This window comes from Platalea leucorodia (genome assembly GCF_965183815.1).
Source record: "Platalea leucorodia genome assembly, chromosome: 3".
Classification (NCBI taxonomy): Eukaryota; Metazoa; Chordata; class Aves; order Pelecaniformes; family Threskiornithidae; genus Platalea; species Platalea leucorodia.
The window spans coordinates 11,301,814-11,324,908 of NC_138825.1; the positions used below are offsets into that span (position 1 = coordinate 11,301,814).

The following is a 23,095-nucleotide window of genomic DNA, read 5'->3' on the forward strand; positions in this document are numbered from 1 at the left end:
AAGTGCATACTGTAAATCATGTGAAATTGATTTCAAAACTGTGTGAAGTACTACTGTGTTCTGAATCGTCTGGTACTGTTTAAAAATTACTTAGTCGTGGTGCTGTCAAAACTGTGACTTTTTGTGGCTATATGCTCTTTGCGGTATATTGGCCCAACGGTGTTTCCTATTTCCTGAATGGAAAAATTTCTCTTTGAGAGAAAATGAGTAATTCTTTACTCCTTAAAGCCTGCCTCTCAGTGCCTATACAGGTACAAAGTGCAAAGCCAAGGTAATTGCTAGAAGTGAGTTTGCAAGCATTAGGATACTTTTGCATTTATCTTTGCATGTCAGAGGAATGCCTGAAATGGGAAAGAAATGTAGATTTTCTTTCATGCATGTGCTAATTCAAATCTAGCCCAATCTGTAACTGTTCAACTACACTTGGTTTTCAGGCTTCATCAGGTAACTTTGAAATACGAACTGGTATCTACAAAGAACCAGAGTCCTAGCCAGGATACAGCTTTAAGCACGTGTTTTTTCCAGAAGAAATTATTGAGCTATTTTGCTTGAGAACATTATGTGGGAAATAAGTAAACTTGAAGTGGATGATGAGAAATACACTGAACTTGTGTCCCCAAACCTCAATTTTAGGAATCTTACCAATATCTAGGCCAAATCTTGAAGGTTTGTCTTCATACAGAATTCTGAGTTTGGTGGATCAAGGAAGAACATATTTTTTTTGTCTTCAGGAGTACTTTCCTCACTGGTAGAATTACTAAGAGTCAGATTGCTGTCTTGCTAATGTAGTTTCATCAGGGTTAGTGAGGTAACAACGTCATTGAAAAAGCAAGGGCAGTCCATGAAACTACCAGCTGAACACTTTAACGCTGCCTAAGCAATGGGTGCACGCTGACTATTGCTGGAAAAGTGCTGTGCCACAGTGACCGTCAGTAGCCCTCTACTCTGCCAATTTAAAATTACTTTTCTCTTCATATGCTAGATTTTTGTCTGATTTTTCTTTTCTCAGTGACATACTTTGAGAGGACAAAAACCAATACAGATTCTGGAGAGCATGGCTATTTCAAAAAACAAACATGCCACTATCTTGGTACAAAAATACTTTTTGGTGTCTTTCAAAAATGTATCTTATATGACCCACACACTTGAAAATACATTTTCCATCAGAGTTGTTGTGGTTGTAACTGAAGACTGTACCAAAAGTTGCCATATTCAATAGTAGACACCTTCTGTTGTTTGAAGGTAACATTTTTCTGTATACATAGCAAATCGAAAACTTGAAACTAGTGGCACCTTGAAAACTTCTAACTATAAGTCAAATGTTAAACATAATGATTTCCTTAGCTCTTAATTAAAAATGGACCATATGCTCAGACCAAAGTCCCTTGGGTCCCTATAGAAGTAGTACAGCTCCATCTCCATGGTTGAGGTATTCTATCCTTGGCTTTTTTTGGTGAGAATATATTTTACACAATAATGCCAAATATAATAATGGCAAGAGCACCTACCAGCTCTCTCCTTGTACCTGTAAACAAGAAACTGGATTCCTGTCTCAACCAAGGAGTAAAATTTAGGGATGGCATTCCTAGCACTGACTACTTTTTGAGAATGACCTTTTCGTTGTTAGGTGTTAGTGCCCATATAGAGGTAAAGGAAAAGTGCAACTGCCTGTTTATTTTTACAAGCAGCAAACCTCTTATCCAAATTGGATTAGAAGTGTAGGAAGTAAAGTATTGCTCCTCTCTAGATATGCTAAATCATGCATTGCCCATGGGACTATAATGAAAAGAAAGATGTAATCTGATAGCATGGGATTTTTTTTCTCTGAGCAGTAACAAACTGGCAACAGGTAGGTGATCTAACATGAGGAGGTAGAGGGAGATATTTGAACTTTGTGCTGTTTGAATTGCTGGCTGTAGGAGGCGATTAACATGGAAACTTAAGTGTGCAAAAAGTTAGTTTTGTGTTTATGTATAAATACAAGTTGTATTAGCATAAAAGCTGGTTCACCTTACTCATTAAGAGAAGGCTTTTAAAGTATCTGGAGATATTTCAATATACCTCTATTAGAAACGTATCGCATACCCAAAGTAATCAATTCTTGTTCTCTTGGGTTGTTGCCGAAAGTAACCTTTGTTCTGTACCTGAGCTCATACAACACTAAAGTATTCCTAAAAAGACATGCTCGAATGTCAGAAATACAGGAAACTGAGGTACTGAATCAGGCATTTATGTATAGGGCTGTAATATATCCTATCAGGCCACTATAAAAACCTGACGCTTGGCTTGCAGAGAGTAGGCAGACCTCTGACAGCTGTCCGGAGGTATGTAGGTCATATGCTTTTATATGTAAATGCTGGAGGTCATATGTTTAGAAAGGGCCAGGTTTTGTACCTTATATAAAGACTGCACAAAGTTTGAAGTTAGGAGGAGAAGGAATATATAGTAAGATGGTACGTTTATTAGCAGTGACTTACAAAATATTCAGGTATGAACTACAGATTTGGGATTTTCACATGCAGAGATGAGGAGAGCAGTGTGGAGGTTATCCAGCACTTTTTTTACTGGAATTGCAGCTGAACTGCGGTTGAAATGGTGAGCATCAAGAGTGTAGTAACAGTGTGGTGAGGAATTTGGGATAAAGAGGGGGGAAGCTCTATTGGATAAACTTGGCTTTTGCGCTTCACGACCTCTCCGAGTGAAAAGGTACTTGCCTTATGTTAAGGTACCCGTTTGTGTGATGTGGGAGTTGAATAGAAAGTGTACTGAATAGTTTTTAAACCTTGTCCCTCTTAAGATTTTTTTTTTTCTAGGATGTGAGTGTGGGGAGCCAGCCAATTATAGCTGAATTTCTATAGCTGAATACTTTCTGTCCTTTTTTTTGCTAATCTACGTGAAATGTTTTTCATCACTGAAAGTTAGGCAATGATGTGTTAATACTTCTAGTAACCGTCTGTCTTAACTTTCCCTGAAGAAGTCCATGGTCAAACGATCTAGCTTTGTGGGAATGAAAACTTTCAGGTAATGCAGGTTCAGCTAGTTCTGCTAGAAGGTACCTTAAAAGTTTTGCAAGCAGGAAAACTATGTCTTGGAAATGAATTCAAATCGGGCCTCCCTTTCGTTATTTAGGGGAAACCATAATACCTGAAGCTCAGTGAATCTGAGTTCTGCTGTTCAAAGAACGCAGAACTACAGTTAAAAAGTTTGAGGAAGTGCCCGTGCATAGCCTAGGTTAATTGAACTTGCAGATATGGTATTTGGCTTGCAGAGTTTTCAAGATCCAGAAAAGTTCCTGGAGAACTTAAAAAAACAAAACAAAAAAAAACCCAAAAAACACAAAACACACAACTATCACAATAGCTGTTTCCAGGTACCTGGGAAACTGAAGTTTATTGTCTTGGAAAGAAGCCTGGTGCAACTACATCTGCGTGTTTCTGACTTAGCGGATGGCTTACATCAGTTTGACCTTTTGGGAAACTAATGTGTTTTCTTCAGAATGATGCCTTACCTATCATCCTTTCAGTCTTGGATTTTTAGGAATCCAGCACGTCTGATGCTTCAGGCCATTCTTGAGAAGCCAGGTGGAGGACCACCTTAAGAGCAGCTCAGTTCCCAAATGTCTTGGGCAACAATTGCTGCAAATAGAGTTCTGTAGTGTCAGTGCTGAACTGCTTATTGGGACATTTCTCTTGTGAAGCTGTTCTAAAACACAGGGTATGCTATGGGTCTCAGCCTTTCAAGCGTTTAATCTGCCCAAACAATCTTTGGTGTGGCTACAGCAAGCTCTCTGCAGTAATTTTTGCCAATTGTTTTTATTTTAAGCAAATGTTGAATCAAACAGTCATAGGAAGGCTGGGAACAAACACGAAGCTCCAGACTGGTCTGCAAGACTGCTTGTCATCTGCAGTTCTCCAGCATTAGGTATGCCTTTCCTATTTCCTGAGGGAATGTGTGCCTTGAGAGGCCATTTCATACTTAAAGCACCCAGTCTCTTGCAGTAACAGCTCGACATCTGGGAAGCCAACTCTTGCTTTGAGCAGGAGGTTGGACTAAATGACCTCCTGAATTATCCTTTGATTCTGTGGAGTCCCTTACAAGGAAAGGAGTTGACTCAGCTTCTTGCAAACACATAAGCACACAAAAGTCAGTAGTCCTGCTGTCCTGTAGGTATTTCTTTATTCCTGCCTGAAATTCCTCCAGGTCATAGTAAGGTTAACTATGAAATATGTTCTCAGTGCAAGGATCAGGAATCTTGCATGCGGTTTTCTTAATGGGGTCTCTCCCCTATAGGAAGTTGAAGGTACTGAGTTGGTACAGTGCTACAAGCCATGTGTGCCTACTAAAGCAAAGATCAAACCGAAGACGGAGGGATAGTTGTTTTTCAGCCTGCAGGATAGGATAGGCATTGATGGTAATACGCTGTCCTTGAGTAGAAGGGCCTCCCTGATGTACCTGAAGAGCAGGTATACATAGATCTAAGCGTGGAATAGGACTTCATAAGAAATGCTCGTTAGGTTTGTCTGATGGCAAAGGATGACTCGTGTCACTGGAAATGCCTCTCTGCAGCGTGATGATTTGTTGCCTCTCTGTAACTAGGCTACTGCAGCTTCAGCGGCGAATTGCTCCACAGTTGCCTAAGGGATCACCATGGTTGTTGGATGACAGGCATTTTAGAGCTGGCAAATCCCTTTGAAGGAGAATTTGCTGTGCCTTAAGAACTTGAGATTGTACTTAGACCTCTTTTACTCAGCTGTCCTGCAAATCTAATTAGCCTCTCCCACCCCTTCCAGACGTGGTCAGTGTGGAAGAGTTCATCTACCCTTCATGTCGCAGCAACTTGAGATGCAGCAGAGCGTTCTCTGAAAGCTGTAGTTGTAACAATGGACCTTTGTTTGCTCGGCCCTTACAAGAATTTTCTTACTCCTTGCCACAAGGCACCCCACAGTAGTGCAGGGGATTAGGTCATTTCCTTCCCTCCTCCTCTTCCTGCAGATTATTTGATTAACATTTCTATTGTATACTCTAATTAGCATGTTCTTGGCTTCAGGCTGCTTTCCCCCCCATAATCTCCTTAAAACACTGTAGTATGACTTTATTATTACATGTGACATAACACAATGAAAGATTCATGGGGCTGGCAAGTCAGTAATCTTCCCTCCTTTCTTCTTCCCCTGTGCACCTAGGGTTAGACCGCTGGGAATCCCCTAACAGTGTTCGCACTTTCCAACACATGAAATACTTGTCTTTTTTGGGTTTCATTGGCTTTGACCAAAGTTCAGCCACTGACTTCGTGGGAGACAGAGTTTAAGGTACCATATAGTGCGTGTTCAGCCTTCAGTATTGAGTGTGCAAATATACATCCACTTGGGACCATTACAGATACTATTCTTCCATGTTTTTGCTCTTTTCTCAGTGTTTCCTTTGGTCTCCTTTCCTCTGTTCCCTGTGTGCAGCAATTTGAAGCACTTATCCTGTGTGGGGTTTTTATTCCACTCCCTGCCTGTTCTGTTAAATAAAATTACCAACAAAGACGTGTTTAAAATGTCCGTCTTGAAATTTAGCAGTAATATACTGATCAGGTTAAGTCTAGGATGAAGAGTTTGCCACTCAGGCTTCTTGGCTGGCTGCACGCTAGGGGACGTAGCATTGCCCTTTGCCCGTATCGGCAAAGCTGTCCTTTTAACTGATGTAGCTAGAAATGCGTTCCTCTTCAAAGCTCATTTTGAATGTCATGTGAAATCACGTAATTATATCAAACTGTACAGCATCTGCTTGTGAGTCAGATAGAAGGACATGACGATACAGCCCTTTATTTCTTTAACAACTTCAAGGAAAGAACCTCCCCTGCAGTTAAGCATCACTTCATGAAATTAGCAGGGATATCTTGGGCTGCAGATTTCATTGTTTCAGTCTGGCATGGTTGGCAGCATCTCTGCTCCAGGGAAAAGTCGGATAGCTTGCCTAGCGACAGCTCGCTTGAGGCATTTGCTTCCAGTCCTTGAGGCAGAGCATGGGTCTTGCGTGGAGTGGAAATCATTAAACCCTCCTCTTAATAAAAGTGAGGGACAATGTTGACACAAGAACAGATGAGGAGAGCATGGCTGTGAGTAAACACGGGCAGGGAAACAAAGTGTTTTGAACTCAGTAGGGTGAGGTTCAGAGGCAGCCATGTAGCAATGTGCCTAGGAGCAAAATAAACCCCAAAACACCCTGCTTTAAGATGGAGCATGATTTGCTATGAAAAGGGGATTCTGTGATGCATTTGCACGATAGCAGAAGACTGTGCTCAGGAATACTGTGGGTCACTGACATGAAGGCAGGTGGGATGTAGAGATAAGAATTGTTATCTGTGGCAGGCTGGGCTGGGCAGTGGAAGGCATATCCACCTGCAGTTGCTCACTCTGTGACTTCTTATGTGTCTGCAGCATAAAGTAATCCACAGGCTTATTAACCTGGACTCTGACAGTGGCATCTGCAAAACGAGAAAATAGAGGAGCTCTAGAAGCAACTTAGTCTTAAGTTCTGCTTTTCAGACTGAACACTTTTGAAACAGTGCAACTCGAGTGTTAGAGCTTGTGTGAGAAACGTAATGCAACCTGGAAGTGGTCATACCAGTGTAACTTATCACTACAGTTGAATACCTGAACACAGAGCACCTTCTAGTTAAATTCCTGAATACAGAGCACCTTTTGTACTCTTGTTGCCATGTCTGTGTGTTGAGTGATACTAATACAGTCCTGATGGTTTAAAAAACAACAACAACAAAAAAAACCCCTTAGTCCTAATTAAAATTAGAAAAAGTATTAAAGCTGCTGACCTTGTATAGGCCAGGACGAAATATAAAACACTTGAAGGTGATGGGGGAGGTGGGATTGGGCGACTCTTCCACCACAGTGAACGGTGCCGTTTTTGGGTTCTGCTAGTTACCAGTGGAAAAGTGGTTCGTGTGCCAGCAGAGTGAGGCCATTGATTTTTGGCAGGGAGGAAGGCTCAACTTTAATCTCAAGATGTGGCTTGATGAGTCTCTGGCTTTACTGATGAGATTGATTCAGAAGGTTCCTGTCCCCTCGCTTGCATTGGTGTAGTGGGTTTGCAGAATAAACCCACAAACAGATGAGCAAAATGATTTGGGTTAAGATAGTTGGGGTTTGTGTGTTGTGTTCTTTACCAGTTTAGTAATCTGACAGCTGTGATAATGACCATACCATCTCAGGTCAGTATTCAGTAGCATGTCTTTTTGGGTGGCCAGAAGACAAGTGGGAACAAGGAAGGCCCTGTACATCGATGTTTCTCCAAGCACTTCTCAGTGTTCAGCAGTTGTGGCTCAGTCACTTCTGTGGAGTGAAGTGGTATCTTTGTGCTTAGTAATCTATGATACGAGGAAAAAAAAAAAGTGTCTTTGAGCCTATGCAGAGTTTTATTATCCAGAATATCTTATGGCAAGGTGTTCTGCAGTTGAGTTTTTCAAGTAGGTGACAAGATCCTGTAACAGGACAGCCTTATGGTATTACTTGGAGGAAGGTTGGCTCTGGAGTACAGATCAGGGAGAGAGAAAACAGATCTGCATTCACCTTGTCAGCTTCACTGCTGAGAACTTACATGGAGTTGCAACTTATGCTGCGTTATGGCATTATGAACAAAAAGCTTGTTTGACAGTGCTTAGCTTTGAGTGCTGCCGAGTAATGCGCCTGCCCTTCCTACCTTTGGCTCTACTGGTACAACTGCATGGCCACACCGTGAGCTGAACTGGGAGGCGAATCCAGCTGAAAAACAACTGAGCGGGTAAACCAACTTATAAAAACATGGACAGATCAGGGAAAACAGTCCATAAAGTTGTGCTTGCAAAATTGAGGTGGCAAGCCAAGGAAGGAGCAGCAGAAACCAGAGCAATAGTCACCTGTAGAACTCGGAGATGTCAAATGTCAGCCTGAGTACACATCGCTTGAGCCAGGGTAACCCATGCGCACCTTCTTGGCCCACTGCAACTGTGATGTAAAACTTGATGTAAAGGTTAAGCTACTGCGTCGTATCGTGCTTGCAGTCGCCTCGGAGTATTTGCATGATCAGTTCTAAGAGGCGGTAACTTGGAAGCTGTGGTAACTTGATCGCCGTTTTATGGCTCAGACATTTAAATGATCCCACCCACTGGCTTGATGCAGTGATTGCGATGTTAGTGGAATAAGAAATGAGCTCAGAGCCTGGTCTGGCACGTGCGGATTTGCCTTTCTAAACGTGCATCCTACAGGAATGAGCTGTTACAGCATCGTTGGCCACGGGAGTTCAGTATACGCAGGTGGTGTCTGCAGGTGTGTCGTGTGCCCAGTTCTATAGCATTAGTGAAAACGGGGATAGCAATGCCTGAAGAGTTTCTGCCGGTTTAATTCTCGCTGTATTAAGAAATCGCTTTGTGTGGGAGGTGAGGAAAGCTAGCTAGCTGGGCTAATAATTTTTGATTTTTTTTTTTTTTTTAAGAAAAAAGGGAAAGAAGAAAGAAGGTATAGCATGCATGGGTACAGTTATGTAAGAGAAGCGGAGAAGGAAATAGATCAGTGTTTCTCCGAGAACCTCATCCACAGAGCTGCCAGGGAATTGGGCTGCAGGATCGTTCTCAACACACCCTCCGCTTCCTTTTTTCCTTTTTGGGGCCAGAGATAGATGAATTTCTGGAGTGGCGAGCAGGATGCAGGCTCTGACTCCAGCCAATGGTGCGTGGCGCGGTGGTGTTTACCTAGCTTACGCACGGCAGAGCCAGCCCCTCTTTAGTCAGAAGACGCTACCCACGGCTTAAGTAAAAGCACAGAGAGCAGAGGCACTCAGTCTGACAGCTGCTGGAGGTTTAAAGGAGTTGGTGGATTTCTGCTGGTTTTGAACAAGACTGAAGGGGGTGGGTTTTTTCTTCTCTACTGTGCAGAAATACCGAAAGGACAAAAATACTGGTAAGTGTTCTGCATGCCATTGCTTTTCCCTTCTAGTGTTGTATTGTTTCAGTCTCTCTTCTAAAAGCCTCCTCAGCTGCAGTGCTTTTCAGGGAGAACTTGAAGGATAGTTCAGCGATGTGGTGGAAAGGAAATCTGAGAACAGGCAGTGTGTCTGCAGGCTGCCCTTCCACCTCAGATAGGAAGAGACATTCAAAGTGCTCCTTCTTAAGAAGTGTCAGTTGCTTCTCATTTTTAGGGTGCAGAGCAAGATGCCTTGAAACTGTCAGCGTTATCTAATAAAATCATACCAAGGGGAATTTCTCACAGAGCTGTTAAACATTCGTGTTGTCTAAACCAAACAAAGGCTTTAAACATAATTGTAACTCCTGTTTTTGCAAGATGATATAGTATGCTATGTGAAAAGGCTTTACTGTAATACAAACACCTATTCAGCTGATACTTTGGTACATAAACTGCCTCATCAGGAAGTCAGAGGCTCATAAAAAGCAAAACGGTAACGTTCAGATCTGTAGAACAAGAAGTCATTGTGGTTTTCTGCAAGCACAGGGTCCTTGGCTGTGTGTTCTAGTTCAGGTACATCAGACAGTAGATCTCCCTGGGCTCAGTCATCAAAGCCTAAAAAGCTCCATCTATTTGTGTAATGGCCGTTTTAAAAATAAAATGCCTCTGTTTCGGTATAAACTCTTACTCTGTATATGGAAGTTGTGCTTCTGTCACCAACTTGCAATGAAAGTTGGGACTGCTTATTTTTACTGTGTAATTTGTCTGAAGGCAGTAAAGAGGATAACTTTAAAGGATCTTGACTGCAGTTCTCTGTATCAGAACCGTACTTTTGCCACGTTGCGCCAGTATTCTACAAAGATTTTTGTATTCGTGCTTCTACTTTCGCAAGGCACTCGAATAGGTAGGATATGAATAGGTAGTGCTGTGGCTAATGAACAGATAACGTTGTGCTATCCTCTATTGTGTTGTTTTATGGCTTCATACATTACAGTTTATATTAATAATATTCATTTGATAATCTGAGTATGAAACCAAAACTATCCCTTTTTAACAGAACATATAGAGAACAACCAAAGTGCAAGTACAGCCAAAAGCTTATGTAGAAAGCTTTTGTAGAAATCAATCTTCTTAAGTAGCCTGTGTGAATAACTTTCACAGGTAGCTCAGCTGATTGAGCAAGTACAACGTGTGGCGTTTGGCCCTCGTGCTGCCAGGACGGTCGACAGAGGAGCTTTGCCTCGTGTGAGGTTGTGTGCTTTGTCACTGGTATATCCGAAAGCTGACGTGGTGGACATGGGTGGTAAGGGGGTGTAGACCACGTGTACATGTAGCAGTTTAGCTGGTGAAGAACTTTTTCTCAGCTAATTAAGGTTATAGATAAAATTGCAGTGACAGCTTTAAAATAGACACCTTGTGCTAAAAGACAAATGTTTTCAGCTTCCCACACGCAGTCTGAATTACATCATTTATAACCTGTAGGAGGCTATCGTGGTTTCCTCAGGGGAGGATCAGCTGTTACTTTTCGTAACTGAAAAAAATGCTGGATTTTTTTTTTTCCAGGTGAATATTTTCAGAATCGATTTTTGTCAGCCTGTTAGAGTGGATCGTTACATAAATCTTCCAGGTTTAATACGGCCAGCCATGTTCTTATCCCATCAACAGCAGTTCAGAATAACAGAACTGAAGTTAGCAGAGTTCGATTGAAATCAGGCCCCTGTGCTTAGATGTTTTTTTCCATCTTCTGAACAGGAATGCTATTTTTGACTACTGTCAAAAAGTACAGATTTTTGTATAGGTGCCTGTAATAGAAGTCTTGTTCTAAAACACTTGCCTTGTTCATTGAACAAGGATGCTTGTCCTCACAGCGCTGTTCCTGACTTTCCTAAAATTGCTAAAAGATGCTCAGACTTGCTTCTGAGACTGAAACAGAACTTGAAGCAGGACACTGGATGCCAACCCAACTAAAACTGCTGTTTCTTAGACTGGAAAAAGTTAGCTGTAGTCTTGATGCAAAGCAGTAGGTTTGCTCTTGTGTGTCATGTTAATGCCACTTTGAACGTGCCTACAGGCAATGTGCCTTTTTTTTTTCCGTGCTGTGACTCTTGCATGACTTGTTTCCAGGATGACCAGTCTACTAATGGCAGATGTCCGTGGTAAAAAGATGCTTTCATTCTGTTTATGAGAATGAAAAAGCCCTCCATTGAGATTTTACAGCTGTTCTCAAGGCACAGCAGCAGATAGTTGTTTGCATTGTTTTACGCTTGGTATCCTGTGCAGGAGAGGCTGCTTGCTCATTTCAGAGCTTGGCCTTGTTGTCTTATTTTCAATGCTTTCATATCATAAGACACTCTCATATGTGTAGTGGATGACTAAGCTTATTCAGAGGTTATAAAAGAAAAGGCAAACAGTATAGACTAAGGAAAGAATAAGCCATACAAAAGCAGAAGGCTGGACTGATTTTCCACAGTCCCAAGGCTTACTCTTTTTTTCTTTTTTGTGCTGAAAAACTGCCTTTTCTAGAAGGAGAAAATTAATTATCCTTCCTTAGAAAGGTAAAGTAAGGCTACTGATCTAAAGTGACAATGCAATTTGAATACATAACAGCTGCATCGCTATACCTTTCCTGTGCATCTGTAGTAAGGGATGCAGGCTGTACACAGAATCTGGCTAATCTTGAAAGTGGAATATAAAACCTGCTGAACTTAAAGTTCCAGGTACGTGTGTGAAGGAAATGTGAGCTTGTTTTTAACTGGAAACTGGGGAGGTATGAAAACTATGGTGGTTGAACACATGCTCTTCTGCATGCTCTTTTACCCAGGTGATCCCCTCAGTAAAAACTATTTTAATAAAAGCTTCCAAAAAGATTGCTAGGACAAACAGTTAAAGGAGAATAACTTTGCAGTGGTGATTTGGCCATCGTGTAGAAGAAAGTGATTTCTCAATCTTTGTTTCAGGTTTCAGAAACATAGTGGTGCAAGGAGCTGACTCCTTGTTGCTTGCACCATTGTAGATCAGCCAGTAACATCATTGATCTTGTTCGTGAAATCTGGCAACCTGGACTTGATGGGGACTCATAATCAAACAAGAAGGCAGCCTGCAGGGAGTTACCTTGGTTGTTTTTTTTTTTTTAACTTCTCTCTCATTACTTACTGCTTTTTCCTTCTGCCATGCTTGCAAATATCTTCGTCTTGAGAGACTAGTATTCTGCACAGATCCTTTATGTCTCACAGTGACTTTAACTTTGATATTCTGGTCCTTTAAATCTGGAAGTCAAGATTTTGCCTTTGAAGGGATGAGACGTAACCATAGAAGAGAATATGCAGCACTGAATTACTGTGTGCACATTCAGAAGAGTTTGGTTTGTGATCTTGCAGCCACAAGATTGCCTGGTGGAAATTGGAGTGCTAAAGAGCTTAAATGCGTAAATGGATGTTGGCAAACTTGGGTCCTGCTTGTGTTTTGTCAGGTAACTGCACAATTCTTTGAAGAACAGTATGGGGTTTTAAATCCAAATAAAGCTATAGACAGTAATACGTCAATCTCAGGAGGATAAGGATAAAATTTTGTTTCATTGGTAATGGAGTTGCTCATAATTTGTCTAACTGATCAAAAGTCCACCGAAGGTGCGTATTTCAGTTGCTTGATAAAATTGTGTTGGACTTCCTAAAATTATTGTATTCCTAGAATAATTCAGGTTGGGAGGTTGTCCGGTCCAGTCCCCTTGTTCAAAGCGGGACTGGACTGCCTTAAACCATGTCGTTCAGGGCCACATGCAGCTGAGGTTTGAATATCTCCACAGATGGAGATCCCACAGCCTCTCTGGATTGTTTTTTTTCCCCTAAGAGCTAATCAGGATTTTCTATGTTGCAGCTTGTTTATTGCCTCTTGTCCTGTCACTGCATACTTGTCAGAAGGGCTGGGTTATATTTTGTCCATATCCCCCCGATTTAACACAGAATTGCTGAGGGAAGAGGTAGGTATGAAAATTGCAAGGATAGTAAATGGAGAACTACAAATAGCAAATTGTATAACAATAAAAACATCAGTCGACAAGCTGTCTTGTGCTTTATTTCTAAAAGCAAAAAAATTCCAAACCTTAGAATATGTAGATATAGAACATAAAAAAGATAATATTATAAAAATGGGGGGGGAATATCCAATTTTTGCATCTGAATCAGCATATTTTTATTTTAATATACTCATTGACAGAGGACTTCTTTTTATACTGTGAAAGTGGTTTTTTATGCAGTATTTTAGAAAAGGGCTAGTCTGGCACTAGCTACAGTTGCTAGCAGCCTATAATGCTGGCTCTGTGTTTAGAAAATGATGGTAATTTATTACAAAGAGACTTTTATTCTAGTATTTTTAGCTCACAGCCGAGTGTTTAATGAATCTCTGCTTGGGCTCATTGAATTTATGTTCTCCCATCCCCCTGCTCCATTTTAACCATTAAGATACTGCTATTCTTGCTGCAATTCCAAAAGCTGTACTTGGTCTACTAAATAGTGAGTTTATTCACAAGGTGCTGTGCCTCAGTGCAAACAAGATCTGAAGGCTTTCTGTAGAAGCCACTAAAGACCAGTTGTGTATGAGTCTCGTGATCAGAAAAGGCAGCTGAATGATCGAGGATGTCTGCTAAGCTAGAGCTGGTAGTTAAAAACCAGCCAAAATTCATAATATCTCCAGGTCCCCCACTGAAAATGGCATGTTCAGTGAAAGTAGGCAGACTCTTAAACTCTACTCTGAAGCACGGTTTGCTAGGTCTTCCCAGAGAATAGTCGGCCTCCAGATTCAGAGACTAGTGTTTGAATGTGACAGGAAAGAATACGATGATATGGCTTTTCTTCTACTTGAACGTAATCAGAAATCTGTGGCTTGCTTTCTGCCATAGCAATCTTTGCCTTCTGTGACTCAAGTGAATATTGAACAAGAAGTAAGAAACTGGATTTCCATTCCTAAACAAATTTAAAATACTTTTCAGTTTAGATGTCATCTCTTTCCAATCCCTCAAAACAGTTGCACGTGACAGTATTGTGCAAGTTACCTTCCATGAACTTTCTCCCAGCTCCAGAGGAACCAGTGTTAAGAATAAAAATGTATTACTTGTTCATGAGTTCTTCCTGTTCCAGTTTCCTATTTTTGAGACTAAAAGGCGCTAACTGGTACCTGTTTTTGTGCTAGCTGCAAATAGTTGTGCTCACCTCTTTCCCAATCAAGCAATGCCTTTCCGAAACTGTTTTCTCTGTGTGCAAGTTGCTTTACTCCCCAAATCTCTTTTATTGTATAATACAGGACTGTGCACAGGCAAGGGTTTTCAGGCTTTGGTTTCTTCTCTGTAGCAGAAGCAGAGATCTTGAGGTGAAAATTTGCTGCTACCACTTCTATGATTTTGGAAGAACGTAGGATGAGGTGGAATCTTACAACTAACACCTTATTCCTCATCAGCTGGAAGGGTCTTGGAGCAGTTTTGGAACAGTTGGTTGTTCAGTGAAGCCTGCTCCACCGGTGCCCGGAGATGATGCTGCAAAATTAACGGTCATGGCAAAAAGCTAACTGGCACATTTTGCTCAAGCAGTCAGTTGCTTAGTTATGTACTGGCACTACAGGACCAAGTTGTCTTTTTAACATATTTAATTAGCCTTTCCTAACACTTTTAAGAAGTTTCTTGTAGTATTCTAGAAATAAAAACCAGACAGGTTATTTTACAAGAGAAGGCTTGTTATATAAATTAGTGGATCCTTCCTGTCAACTCAAGAGCATTCCCTCCTGTAAGTTCTTAAGTGCTTTATCCAGCCTTAAATGATCTGTAAGCCTGCTCTGTTTCAGGAATGGCGATGTTATCCCGTGGCCTATTAGACTCCTCTCCAGTGGGAGAACACTTGAATTTTATTTGCAGACATCAAATTTCACTTGGACTGGTCTTTGGGACCTCACTGGGAGAATATAATTAATCTTTATTATTTCTGGGAATGAAATGAGTCTTCCTTTTGGATACAGTGCATCAGGCAGATCATACCGGGTGAAAAGTAGCATGTATGTTGCATGTATGTTGCACTGATTTTTTTTTTTTTAGGGGCTCTTAATTTTGTATATGCTTGAGTTGAAGTTACTGGTTGTTAGCAGCTGTGAAAGTGATGTGTGCAGCTCATAAAGGTTCTGAGACATATTTAAAAGAATTAAGTTCAAACATTCAAGCCATGCCTTTGATAATGTAGGAACAAGTTGTTTTACTAATGGTAGTTCTAGATTGCTAACTTTTGAACCTTCCTTAAGTCAAATAAGAAGTGGGTTTCCATCATACGCGCTGGTCCCAAAATAAACTTGGCTGGATTTCTTTAAATATGAAACAAAAAATGTGTTAAGGGGGAGCTGAGCGTTAGATGTTGGACACTTTTCCTTGTATTAAGATGTTCTACTTAACTTCTTGTATTGCTGAAGTTTGTCACTTGGAACTGCTGGCCCCTTTTATGGTTTCTGCTCAGTTATCTCCTAAGAGGAGGCTACTCGTCACCTGTTCAGGTAATTCTTTAGAGTCTCCTTTAACTGTTCATGTGTAATTACTTTTAATGAGAATCAGAACCTGACTCTGTGACTGGGAGATGCATTTTTTTAGCTTCCCATGAAATTGTTCACTTGGGGTGAACAGAAGTTATGCCAAACCTTATCTTGTACTAATGGGAAAAGTTAAAGTTATTTTTAATGCTTGCCTTCCCACCTTCTCTAAGTGAATGGATTAGCTCTTTGTCAAACACCATGGTGTTGGGTGGATGCTATTCAAATCCTGTCATGGTATTTTTTTACTCTGTCATGGTATTTACTAGTCTTGTGCTATTTCCTAATGGGTGGTGCTATAGATTTCATAGCAGTATTTCTTCCGAGTTGTTAAATGCCAATTCAAAGGACAACCATTATGTATTCTAGCAATGAAATGTGAAGCATTGCATGTGAAATGCAATGGCCAAGATGAAATGAGTTGTATGTGGAGAAGACTGAGGTGCAGGGGGGAGAGTGCTGAGGAGATCAATGTTCAAGTACGAAATAGGTTAATCATTTGGGGAGGAGATTGAAACATTAGGAGCTGTTTTTAGAAGACAATATATGATCAACCATAATGCAAGAAGATTTTAAAATAAAGCAAAACAAAAAATGCTGAAGTTGATAGGTATATTTATATCCTTATATCTACACGCAGGTAAATACTTCAGATTTACACTCACTTAAGTAGAAATATTTCAGAAAGGAGATGTGGCTAGAGAACCAAGTGCTGTTAAGCACTAAGAGCTAGATAGTTTAGTATTAATGTCAGTAAACCACCCCTGCGGTGTCTTCAAAGGCACATGGTTTCAGAGAATTGCTGGTGTGGTGCTCCAAGGGAGGCTGTGATGCCAGGAAGCAAGGAAGGCCCCAGATGGCCATAGCAAACATGAAAATTGTGAACACAGTTAATGTTGTGGGTCTCCGTTTAACAAATGCGACAATCTTCCCTTCGATGTGTTATGGCTACTGGCATGATAGGAGTTTAAGGTCACATTTTCATATGATAAGTTTGCTTTAAATTCTTCATTTTAGAATTTTAAAGGCAAAACCTTGGGCCCCACCTACAGCAGTAAGTACCCTCACCATCCCGGTTAACTTACTGCTACACATGGGTCAGCAATCTAGAAATGCTTCTGAGCAAACTATACTGCTTTGCTCTTTCCTGTGCTGCTGTTGCTATTCCTATGTGACAAATGGGGACCGTTGGATCAGTATACGGCACTTTCTGCACCAGCTAAATGATGGATACCATAAGGCTTGAACCAGGATAGCTGCCTAGTGAAAATGTATGCTGCTTCCTATGCAACAAAAATATATTGGTGTAACCGTTGTGTAGACGGGATGCAGACACTTCACAGTAGAGTTGTGCAGATCAGGTTTATTACAATGTGCTCACACATCTAGCAGTGGGTCAGGATACCGTTGTGATGTTACACGTGTGCTAACCACAAAGACAGTCTTCAGTTAACTTCTTATTCCAAGCACTATGAAATCCACAGTACCCAGACTTGAGAGCAAAGAAGAGGAGATTTGCAAAATGAGAAATGAAAGAGAAAAAAAAAAAAAGTTTCAGTTTAGCCTCCTGGTTGTATTCTGCAGGCATCACAGCAAAAGTCTGGAGGACAGCAAGATGTCTTTGCATGTGTTTGTGTGAAGCCCTCCCAAACACATGGGATAGCATGTAAGAAGGCAAAGAAGGAGCATACTGAATTTTCAGATAGCACTGTGAGCTGATTGCAGGTGGGGATCAACCTGTCTGTGCTGAATAAGAAGTTGGTAGACTGAGAAGAGATGTTGAAGGCCAAGCTTCTCTGTGAAGGAGCAAAGAAGACTGAGAGAGGGTAGAGATCAGGTCAGTAAAGGGATTTTTGCATCAGCTTCTGAACGAATGTGAGCAGGGTGTCAAGCACTGCCGCATCCTTTTCTCTGTTGTTAGGGCAGAAGATGGAGTAGATAAAATCTGCATGATGACGTCTTTTCTGCTAATATCTGCAGTCTAGTTGAGGTAGGAGAAAATGGAGATACAGCATTGTAGTCGTGATGAAAGGTGATGACAGGATAGAAGAAATGTTATGTGGGCCAAAACGTGTATTTGAACAGAAGGCAGAATGTTAACCATCAGTACTAAAAAAAACTTAATAGCTTTTTGAGTTGGTATGAAAACTTACTTGGAAGAACCAAGGGAATATTCTTGTTTCTGTTAAAGAAAGCCTCAAACAGGCTAGCATCAGCTTTGTTCTTTATCGAGCAAGTGCTCTGTTGGGTAGGCTTTCTCTATAGGAAGGTCAGAGATGGGTTGGGTAGGTCAGAGGTGTCTGGAAATGTTACTAATGAGAAGCTGTAAAAAATACTAGTGTGAACTGTTCCTCAAAGCAGAAGTATGCACTTCAAGAGACTGTTCTCATTAAGAATTACGTAGAATTCCCTCAGGAGATCTCTTTCAAACAGCTCTTTGTATCACTTCTGTCCCTGGTTGAACATGAGAGATCACTTTGCACACCCTAAACTTGTATGGTAGACTCGATATCAAATTGTCATACAACTTCCTTCCATCTGCAAATCCAGAAATTTCTTGGAAAGCTCTGAATCAGATACTTTCCATGAAAACTTCTACCCTTCTAGCTAATGGACTGGTCTTGGTTTGTTGTGGTTTTTTTTTGTTTTTTTTTTTCTTTAATCCCTATCTGGCTCTGCTTCTTGATAGTTGAATCAAACATACTAAATGAAGCTATATACTATTTATACTGAAAGCTAGCATGAAGGAAAACAACTGTGGATGTTTTATCAAGGCCATACTGGAATTTTCTAAATGCACTTGTGTTTTTTTGTGATCTGGTAGTTCTTCCAGGCCATTCAACCTTGACTGACGTGATTTTATATGTATGTTTTTCAAATTATGTCAGGCAAAACTACAATATGGAAAACACAAAATACGGTACCTGCTGTATCAGATAAGTGTGCAGGTTTGTGTAGTTGATGGATTTGAGTCTTTTCTCTTACACTTAATTTTATCTTTGTTTTTACAGGAAATAATGAAAAAAGTGTGCCACAACTCTTGATCCGAGACCTGAAATTTGAGAAGAAGTCATTAGCTAAGCTCATGTTTTCTCCTGATCAAGAAAATCATCCATCAAAAGCACCAGTAAAATATGGTGAATTGATTGTATTAGGGTAAGTGTTTGTGTCTTGGTTTGAAGTGAGAATGAAGGTAGAATTTCAGGGTGTGCTTAAAGGAGATAAAATGCAGGTTGCTGTGAGAGAGAGTCCCGCAGCCTCTCACTTGAACTCCCTCTTTTGCAGTGTATCTAGTGAGAGCACAACTAAATGGTGAGTTGATCAGCTTTTCTTTGGTAGCTGATCTCATGCAAGGGAGGGAGTGGAGAGAGGGTTACCTTTTTCAGTGGCATCCAGGCATTATACGCAACGTGATATATTGGAAAATTGCACTGCAGCATGCGTACTTTTTTGTGATAGCATGAGCGTGGAGGTAGAGCTCTAAACAGCTGAGTAAATGTAAGTTTATTTTCTGCTCTTGTGTTCTTCCCAGGTAACTGTTTCATGACAAAGGCAGCCAATTTGTGAAGGGTTTCCCAGTTGGTTCCAGGTTGCACCTAGACAGATGACTAATGTGATAATGTGGAAGGAGAGGTTCCCTAGTAAATGAAAGTAAAATGAAAGGAGTTTTATAAGAACAGGTAGCTGATGCTATAATATTCAAATGCAAACAGAAGACTTTAATAAAGCAAGTTTGCTGGCTGGCCTGTTTATGTTGACATGTTCAAAGTGAGGGTGAGGGTTTTCTGGTGGATTAAGTCAGAGTCTCAGAGAACAGTATGTCTATTTCTTACAAGGGTGTAGGTTTTTTAACCACAATTCTTTAAAATATTAGCTCTCCACCAGGCTTGGTGAGTGTTTAGGTTCTTTCATTTACAGTATGAATATGTAGAGATAAAGCTACAGAAAGGCGTGTAACCTTAGTTGTCTTCATGTTTGGGACCAGTGTCTCGCTTGGCAATAGTAGCTTTGAGATTAATCTGGGAGGCATTCCTTGCCTTACAAGCTTCGTGTGCATATGCTGTAATTCCATGGGCACGTTTCAATATTGTGTTTGTCAATTCTCAGATTTAAATTATGTGATTAATTGGAAATCTAATTTTTTTTCAATACTGTACTAATTAAAAAGTCTTTGTGCTTAGTATGAAAGTTCTTGCGGGTCTGTATCTTATGAGAAGCTAAGTAACAGAGGAAGATGGACTTTGTTCTTTTTCTGTCTTTTTTTGATAGGTACAATGGGTCTCTCCCAAATGGAGATAGAGGAAGAAGAAAAAGTAGGTTTGCTTTATTTAAAAGGCCCAAGGCAAATGGGGTGAAACCTAGCACTGTGCATATTGCCTGTACCCCTCAAGCAGCAAAGGTAAGCTTGACTTGTCTAGTTAAGTCTTATTTCTCCTGGTGCTGTCTAAAGACTTCAATGAAGTCTCTGCTGTTATGCTGAGATGAAATGATGTAAAAAGCATGAAGTTCTGGCTGCAAAAAGAATGGTTCACATTTATCCAATTTTTTTTTCATACCTGTCAGGGTTAGCAAGAAATGGTTCAGCAAAACAAATCTGATGCCCAGTCCTTGCTGTGTCCAGAAAGAAAAACGTTTGGTTTTGAAACATAAATGTTCAGGGCACAGGCTAGTCATGTAAAACACTTGCTATTTTGTTTTCCTTCCAAACTCACTACAGACATCTCTTCTAGCCTTCCTGGTTTTGCACTCATTCATGCTTTAGGGGTAGCTTTGCTTCACGTGAAGCTGACTTTGAAATGGTCCTTTGCCAAAGCTCTGTGTGCACTTGCTGTTCCGTCCAATGGGTAGGAATTCCCCAGGGACGAGGACAGGTGGGTTTTGCAGGGCATGTTTTATACTGCTCGTAATCAAGTTCAGACTTGCCATTAAGAAGCAGTAAAGGAAGGGCTTAGGTCCTGAAGTTGAATTGCATTTCATGTCAAAACTAATGTATGATAGCTAAGGTATTACCATGAAATACTTCTGTATTGTGGCATTTCAAGTGTACGTGCAATTATGTTCAATAACAAATGGAGCATTTCTACTACAACCAGTGGAATTTGAGACTGCTTAGTGGTTGTTTAGAGATCTCCAGTGTTGAGACAGGCCCTTAAATACAGTAGTGTTAAGTGTTTGAGTCCCTAAATACCTTCACATTTAAGAATATTGATTCCTAAATTCGGGGAATGGCATAAAGTATTCTGAAATCAAAAGCATTTTGCTAACCAAAGTTCTTGTAATAGAATTACATCTATAGGCGTTCTGTGAAAAGAACATTTATTTTTGCTAATTCTTTATGGTCTTCAAGTAAGTGCTATTTAGAAGCACTTTTAGAAGAGTGTTTGTTCAGTTGCTAGTAGGTAGTTGCAGAATGAAAATCTAGACTAACAAACTGAAACCTAGATGACTTCGCTACAACTTCTGCAACCTGTGCTGAGTGTCTCCATTTTACCCTGTTTACCACCACTACGTGCTAATGTTTTTTGTCTATGTATCCTATTAATCATCACTGATGTTAGTATGAACTCAGATGCCGTTTTTAGAATGAAGTACTTAAGTTTTTGTCCTCACTTTGCTGTTGGAGAAGTTCAGGCTGAGAAGGCCATGAAGGTGTTACATTCAGTTTTAGCCTTTGCACTCAGTTGTTTCGTTCTTTTGTGCTAAGGCCAGCGTTGCTTTAACACAAAGCATGACTAACAGTATGTCTCGGTTACGTGTATTTTGTTGCAGTGTGCGGTGAAGAGACCAGTTTGGTCTGTTGCTGAATCAGTCCTGCAGCTTTTTTTAATGGCCAGGACTGGTTTTTGTGAAGTTTAATACAGGTGTGTCACTAACAACCATCTGCCTTAATGCATTCATTGGGCAGAACAAGAGCCTGGTTGTATATATTGTCTGCTTTGCTGCTTTATTCAGTAGAGTTAGTTCACTGGTTCAATAATATTTGGCATTTTTTCCATAGGCAATAAGTAATAAGGACCAACACAGCATATCTTACACTTTGTCTCGGGCCCAGACGGTAGTAGTTGAATATACACATGACAGCAACACAGATATGTTCCAGGTATGTGAAGTAAATATGATATATAAATGTATTCTCACTTTCGGTAGTTTCTAACAAGACATCCTCTCAACAGGTTTTTTCCCTTGACCCAGAAGTTTGCATGTGTCACTTTCTGCACTTCACTATTCAGAGACATTTAATTCGTTCCCAAGGCCATCATGTGAACAAGGCTGTATATCTCTGCATCTCTTTTAGGCTTGGTCAGAGGTGAAAGTTGTTTTTTTGTGACTAATGCAGAGGATTATGGTTTTGCCTTTGATTGCCGGTCTGCAAGTCACGTAACCCGTCTCCCAGTCCCTACTTGCAAAATGAAGAATAAAGTGCACAGTTCTCTTTAAACGCTTGGAACTTTGCTTCTAGCATTTACAAAGGGATTTGGGATCAGCCAGTTGGAGACAGGGTAGAAGAAATACAATGGGAAACTACAGGAAAGCTTTTGACACAACTAACATGAAAAATACCCCGAACTCCTTTAAGCAAACCTAGAAATAAGTCTAAAGCGCTGGGAAATGTGGAGAGAGGAGACCCAGTTCTGATGTGCTGGCAGTTCAGAGTAACTTTGCTGCAGTTCCTGTATGTATGAGAAGGAACCACAAACACGTTTGCAGCTGTGGTGTGTGCTCATATCTTATAATTGTTTCCTGTTTTTCTCAAAAGGAAGGGTTTTGTTTTGGGGTTTTTTAGTGTGTTTTGTTCCTTCTGATTCCCGGACTGATCTCACATTGATTTTTTTGTTGTTGCTAATTTATGGCAAGGAGTTTTGCTGTCACAGCATTTAGCTGTGACGCCACTGCAGGATCTGAGGAGGTGGGAGGTGTTGGTAAGTGGTGGAGGAAGCTGCTAGGCCACTGCAAATACCTACAACAGAGCAAAAGGGCTGTAAGGAGCGAACTGCAGCATAAGCTATTGTTTGTGTAAGTGTTCGCTCTTCAGGCATGCTGTGGCATGTATGCTGCTCTAAAATTGCCAGTGGCAATCCCTGTGTACTGATGGGTTATCCTGCCTAAGAAGCAATAGAAAAATACATTATGACAAAGCAGTTTCAGTCTCATGAAAGCTCTCCATCCAGCCTTCACCAAAATGCACCTCAGGCTTTTGGGTCTCATGCCCAGCAGTTAATCAGTCTTAATATAACCAGCTATTTTATAAGAGGCTGTTGAGAGCTCTGGAAGTGAGTGAAAGGTGGTAGTGTGTAAGTGGGCTTTAAACGTGGCTACATGGATGTTTGGGAGAGGGATATAATTTCTCTTCATGCTTTATAAGGAAAAGGACAAGATGAGTTGACTGGAAAAGCAGTGAAACCCATGCAGTTCTATCAAACCCCGTAGAGTTGTGTGGGACTGCAAAACTCATTCTTCCATGCAACCAGAAAAGAAGGCGCAGCTCCTAGAAAAATCTGGTTGTAGTCAGATGTTGTATCCCTCTTGTGTTCTGTGCATATTAATGTAACCCCTTTCCATCATAAACATCTTGTACCTGGTCTTTCCTGACAGATTTGCTG

The 23,095-nt window shown here is 40.7% G+C and overlaps 1 protein-coding gene across 4 annotated transcripts in view; it reads left to right on the forward strand.

Moving 5' to 3' along the window:
- Window positions 1–23,095, forward strand: part of PELI1 (pellino E3 ubiquitin protein ligase 1) — a 46,321-nt gene that overhangs the window by 18,844 nt on the left and 4,382 nt on the right. For 2 of the 4 annotated variants that reach the window (XM_082307705.1, XM_082307703.1), the window contains exons 2-4: window positions 18,506–18,650; window positions 19,764–19,893; window positions 21,493–21,594. In XM_082307705.1, coding sequence (XP_082163831.1) covers window positions 18,580–18,650; window positions 19,764–19,893; window positions 21,493–21,594 — 303 coding nt within the window. In that variant the 5' untranslated portion in view covers window positions 18,506–18,579. Of the gene's footprint in view, window positions 1–5,230; window positions 5,310–18,505; window positions 18,651–19,763; window positions 19,894–21,492; window positions 21,595–23,095 lie in introns of those variants that run through there. The other 2 variants (XM_082307706.1, XM_082307704.1) reach the window with 2 other exon arrangements.